Genomic DNA, 5,147 nt, shown 5'->3' on the forward strand with positions numbered 1-5,147 from the left:
ACTAATAAATTGAAGAACAATCAATAACATACAAAGTATATTAGCAGTGATTTTTAATTTAGAGTAATTTAGAGCAAAAGCATCTAGCTGATCATTTATCTAAAACAAACCAGAAGGCTATTTCCGGATTAAATATTTAAATTATTTGTTACGTAGTCTTTAATTCGATTATTGATATCTTCTGTTTGATATATGTTGTATATCGCCTCAAGGCCATTCTAATTGTGTAAGCGTAGTTGTAAATGATTGTAGTAATATAAGAATCAACCAATTACAATCAAATAAAGAAAATATTCGATTATGATTAGTCAGTTGTTACAACTATAATCACTTTACGCAGTTGTAAAATGGGCTTTATATGTGCAGTAATCAATTATGTATATATAATGATCTGTTATAATAAACATGAAATTAGTACGTGTACGTATATACATGTTGGAATTTATATTGATGAATTTTACACAATAATGATGCATTCCTCGCATTAAATAATGCTTTTTGGTCTCTTTTTTGTTTAAATATGCATTTATTAGTTAAAAGTGTGATAAATATTAATGGAGGCGCATTTACAAAATTTTATGTACCTCATATCTGTAAATTATATTTTTTAAGAGCGTACGTACATAGTGTTTTCAAAAATAATTTATCCTTATTGCTACTGATGCTCACTACTGGTCTTCTTATTTTGTAATGAAGCGATGACAAATATATCTGTCATTTTTGTGTAATATTGATAAAATAGTTGAGCTGCCATGTGTCTAATACTCGTTATTATCTTTCTGTTTTCAGCATATTGTTCTGCAAAAGTCTAAAAGAATGGCCGAGGAGGAAAAAGCTATTCCCTCATCTATGACTCAGTGCTATGAAAATTATATTATAATTGACGTCGGTGCCAATCTAACGAATAAGAAATATAGTCGAGATTTGGATAGTGTAATACAAAGGGCGAAGGATGCCGGTGTACAAAAGATTATGGTAACCGGTGCTAGCATTCGTTCTAGTAAAGAGGCGCTGAGACTGACCAGAATATATCCCGGGACGCTTTACTCAACCGCCGGCGTGCATCCACACGACGCCAAATCTTGGGAGGAACCAAATACCTTGCGTGAATTGGAAGGTATAGCCAGTAATCCAGAATGCGTTGCGATCGGAGAATGTGGTTTAGACTACAGCCGTGATTTCTCAGCTCCGGAGGCGCAGCGCACTGTATTTCACAAGCAAATAGAATTAGCCTGTACATTAAATAAGCCACTAGTAATACATGAAAGAGGCGCGCAGAAGGATGTATTAAAAGTTCTTGACCAGTATAAGAATCGTCTGCCGCCTATTTTGATTCACTCCTTTATCGGCACTGCGGAAGAGGCACAGATTTATTTGGATCAAGGCTTTTATCTAGGCATCACGGGCTATCTGTGCAAAGATAAATCCGATAGTGGAGTTAGACAATTGCTAGAAGGAGGGCGAGCACCATTAGATAAGATCTTAGTGGAAACCGATGCGCCATTTATGTATCCAAATACCAGAGCCAGTAAATTACCTGTGCACGTAAAAGATGCTTTAACCGAACGGTCTATGACGTTTCTTCATCGTTACTGCACTTTTCAACGTAACGAACCATGTGCCTTGCCAGCAATCGTGGAAATGGTAGCGGCATTTATGCGAATCACGCCAGAACAAGTTGCGCTGGCTACCGCTTTTAACGCTTTAAAATTATTTGGTTTAAATCAATGATAACAATACTTATAATTTCAGAGTTTAAGTTGTGCATAAGACTATATGACAACGGAATTAGATTTTAAAATAATAAGTATAAAGCTTCTGGAATCATAATATATATGTATTTCTTTTAGATGCGAATTCAAAGTTTTTTTATGTCGAATCAAATTGAATATTATTTCTTTTTTTACATCCGAATCAAATCGAATCGAAATTTTATCCAAATCGAATTGAATTAAATCAAATTGAATCGTTGAAACATAATTTTTAACATAATTCAATATAATTATTATTAATAATATAATTATTATGTAATACATAGATAAATGATTTTGATGTAAAAAAATATTGATGCAAATTCATTGTATAAGATCTAGTGCATTATGTGCCAATGTCATAAAAAATATATCTTTAATAAATATTAAGCTATACAGTTTAATTAGAATTTGTTTAAAAAAAAATCGTTTATTGTACAAGGTGTTCTATTTTAATCAATCCCATCAATATTCTCCAAAAATTTTGGAGAAAATTGATCAATAATTTTGGATCAAAACTATTGATACAAAAAAAAATATTTTAGATGAAAGTGGAATTGGTTTCGAGGGGCGGGTATGTATTTTAATTGTATTTTAGTTTTGCATATATTTTAGTTTTTTTTTAGATGAAGAGACTAAAGAGATATAAAAATTACATTTTTTTAATGGAATTGTATAATTTCTAAAAAATTTCTATATAATGGCTTTCCAAATCAAAATTAATTATTTCAATAGCATAAAAGTCAAATGCAGGTTGTTCAATGTAATTTATATATATATATATATATATATATATACGATCTGACAATTTGAGCGATGTGATTCTACTTTTTGACGCAATATATATGACTCCGGTTTTACTTTATATAACAGGATATCTCTTACCAGGAAAAACTTGGAAAATTTGGAATTCTCAGGGAATTTTTTTTTACCTTTGAAAATCCTGGAATTCTCATGGAATTTTGTTGAAATTGTTAGGAAAATTTTTCGAATTCTATTTTTAAATTTAAATTTTGTTTAACATCAAGATCATTTCTTTCTTATAAACGCTTCAAATCATTTATGGTGAACTTTGACCGCAGTCTAAAAGCTAGGCAGCGAATGAGATGTAACAAGACATAATCGTGATGTAAATAAAACAGGTAAACTTTTTTTTTATTATAACAATATAAGAAGGGATCCAACTGTTAAAGGCGAGCCTTTCAAGCAAGGAACTACGAAACTAATATTACTAGCACGTGCTTAAGGTATATTTCCATTACTGAGGAGAATGTAAGATTCTCCTCATAATCACAGACTGTGCACTCTTATATTAGATTATCTAGCTCATAACTAAAGATCATAAAATTTTACATTTCACCGAATCGCAAATATCTCGCAAAAACATATAAATAAGCTAGATTGACAATTAGAGCAGATCCATCAGAGTTAACTTAAAACAGCGGACAGTTATGAGAAATATTTTTTCTCAACAACTAAATATATAATAGCATAAACTATAGGGTCTTTCAATAGGGACGCTCGAAATTTGTTAGAGCATAGTAGCCATGTTGTTAAAGTGACATCTGTCAAATTTGTTGTGAATTTTTTAGTAGTATGGCAAATCACCATGGAAGGTCATAGTGTTGAGCAACGTGTGCAAATCATAAAATTTTATTATCAAAAGTGCTCCGTTCGAGAAACGTTCCGCGCATTACGTGATTTTTATCCTCGCCACAACCATCCTGCCGAGTCAACCAGTTCGATAAATAATCAGCCAACACCAGTACGTCGCCGAACGCAAGGTCTGCTGAAAACATCGCTGCTGTGCGAGAAAACCCGAGGCAGTCAATTTCTTGTCGTTCACAAGAACTTGGCCTTTCTGCGACTTCAACTTAGCGAATTTTGCGTCGGGACTTGGATCTGCACCCCTATAAAATTCAACTAACTTAGGAACTTAAGGTAAACGACCATAGACAACGCCGTGTTCGCTGATTGGGTTCTGGAGCAGTTGGAAGTTAATCCAAATTTTGTCAAACAAATCATCTTTAGCGATGGCGAGGCCCATTTTTGGATGAATGGATATGTGAACAAGCAAAATTGTCGAATTTGGAACGATACCAATCCACGGGAGATACACCAGCTCCAAATGCATCCCGAGAAAGTCATTGTTTGGTGTGAATTTTGGTCTGGCGGAATCATCGGTCCGTACTTCTTCCAAAACGAAGCGGACCATAACCGTCAACGGCGAGCGCTACAGATCGATGATAAGCAACTTCTTGTGGCCTAAATGGATGATATGGATACCGATAACATGTAGTTCCAACAGAATGGCGCTACGTGTCACACACCGCATGTCACGATGGACATTCTGCACGAGCGATTTGAAGGCATGGTTATCTCGCGCGGCGGCGACGTGAACTGGCCACCGAGATCGTGCGATTTAACGCCTTTAGACTTCTTTTTTTGGGGCTATCTTAAACCGCAAATTGATGCTCTCAAAGTCAACATAACAAACGCCATCCAGCAAATTCAGCCAGATTTATGCGAGAAAGTCATTGGACCGCCCGAATACGTGTCATCAAGCGAAGCCGCGGCGGACATTTGAGCGACGTTATATTCCATACTTAATGCCATAAAATATTCTTTCAAATAAAAAAAAATTTAGTAGATATCTCACACAACTTGTTTTATTTACATTTAAAAATCGAGCGTTCTTATTGAAAGGGCTTATGTAATAACCTAAATTAAGATAACATAAAATAATAACAAGTGTTACATGTGCCGTTGTTACTTGTTAACTTAGATTGAATCAATTAACATAAAAAAAGAGCGAAACTTAGAACACTAGATAAACTTCAATAGAGAAATAAACGTGTTTAAGATATAAATTGTATCCTCATCAATTGCATATACGACAGGGTAAGGGAGAAGGCCTCTGACCAAGGCATTTTGCAATACTCGTCTCTGTTCAGTAAAACCACTACATTCCCAAAACACACGATTTGGAGTTTCACATATAACATGTCGCATGTAACATACAATGGAGAATCCACTATGCCGAAGCAGAAAAGACTTTCCCTTAGGGATGATCCGACCTAATTCTATTAACGCAACTGTCCTTTTCTTTATTTTAAATTTCCTGAACCAAACATGTTTGGATTCCACCAAATAGTTACGATATCTTGCACCGCGAGTAAGCGACTCATCGCTCACAAACAATTCACTGTCGGCTCCGATTTGAGAATTCAGCAACTGGGATTCCCAATTGCGTATCCCTACCAGAGACAATAGTCTCCCTAGCAAGCCTGTTCGTTGCCCGAAATCCCTACATGACTAGAAATCCATATGAGCTTGACCTCAACTCCTCTGTCTTTAATCAAACGAAGAATGCTGTCCTTAATAAAGAGAATGAAA

At 34.8% G+C, this 5,147-nt stretch overlaps 1 protein-coding gene across 2 annotated transcripts in view; it reads left to right on the top strand.

Annotated features, from left to right (window-relative positions):
• LOC108693588 (3'-5' ssDNA/RNA exonuclease TatD) overlaps positions 1-1,731 on the top strand; it is a 10,920-nt gene extending 9,189 nt beyond the window's left edge. For both annotated transcript variants that reach the window (XM_018202619.1, XM_018202620.1), the window contains one exon: positions 790-1,731. In XM_018202619.1, the coding sequence (XP_018058108.1) occupies positions 817-1,731 (915 nt within the window). In that variant the 5' untranslated portion in view covers positions 790-816. The remainder of the gene's footprint in view (positions 1-789) is intronic.
• Positions 1,732-5,147: the final 3,416 nt, after the last annotated feature.

Source organism: Atta colombica, unplaced genomic scaffold (genome assembly GCF_001594045.1).
Source record: "Atta colombica isolate Treedump-2 unplaced genomic scaffold, Acol1.0 scaffold93, whole genome shotgun sequence".
Classification (NCBI taxonomy): Eukaryota; Metazoa; Arthropoda; class Insecta; order Hymenoptera; family Formicidae; genus Atta; species Atta colombica.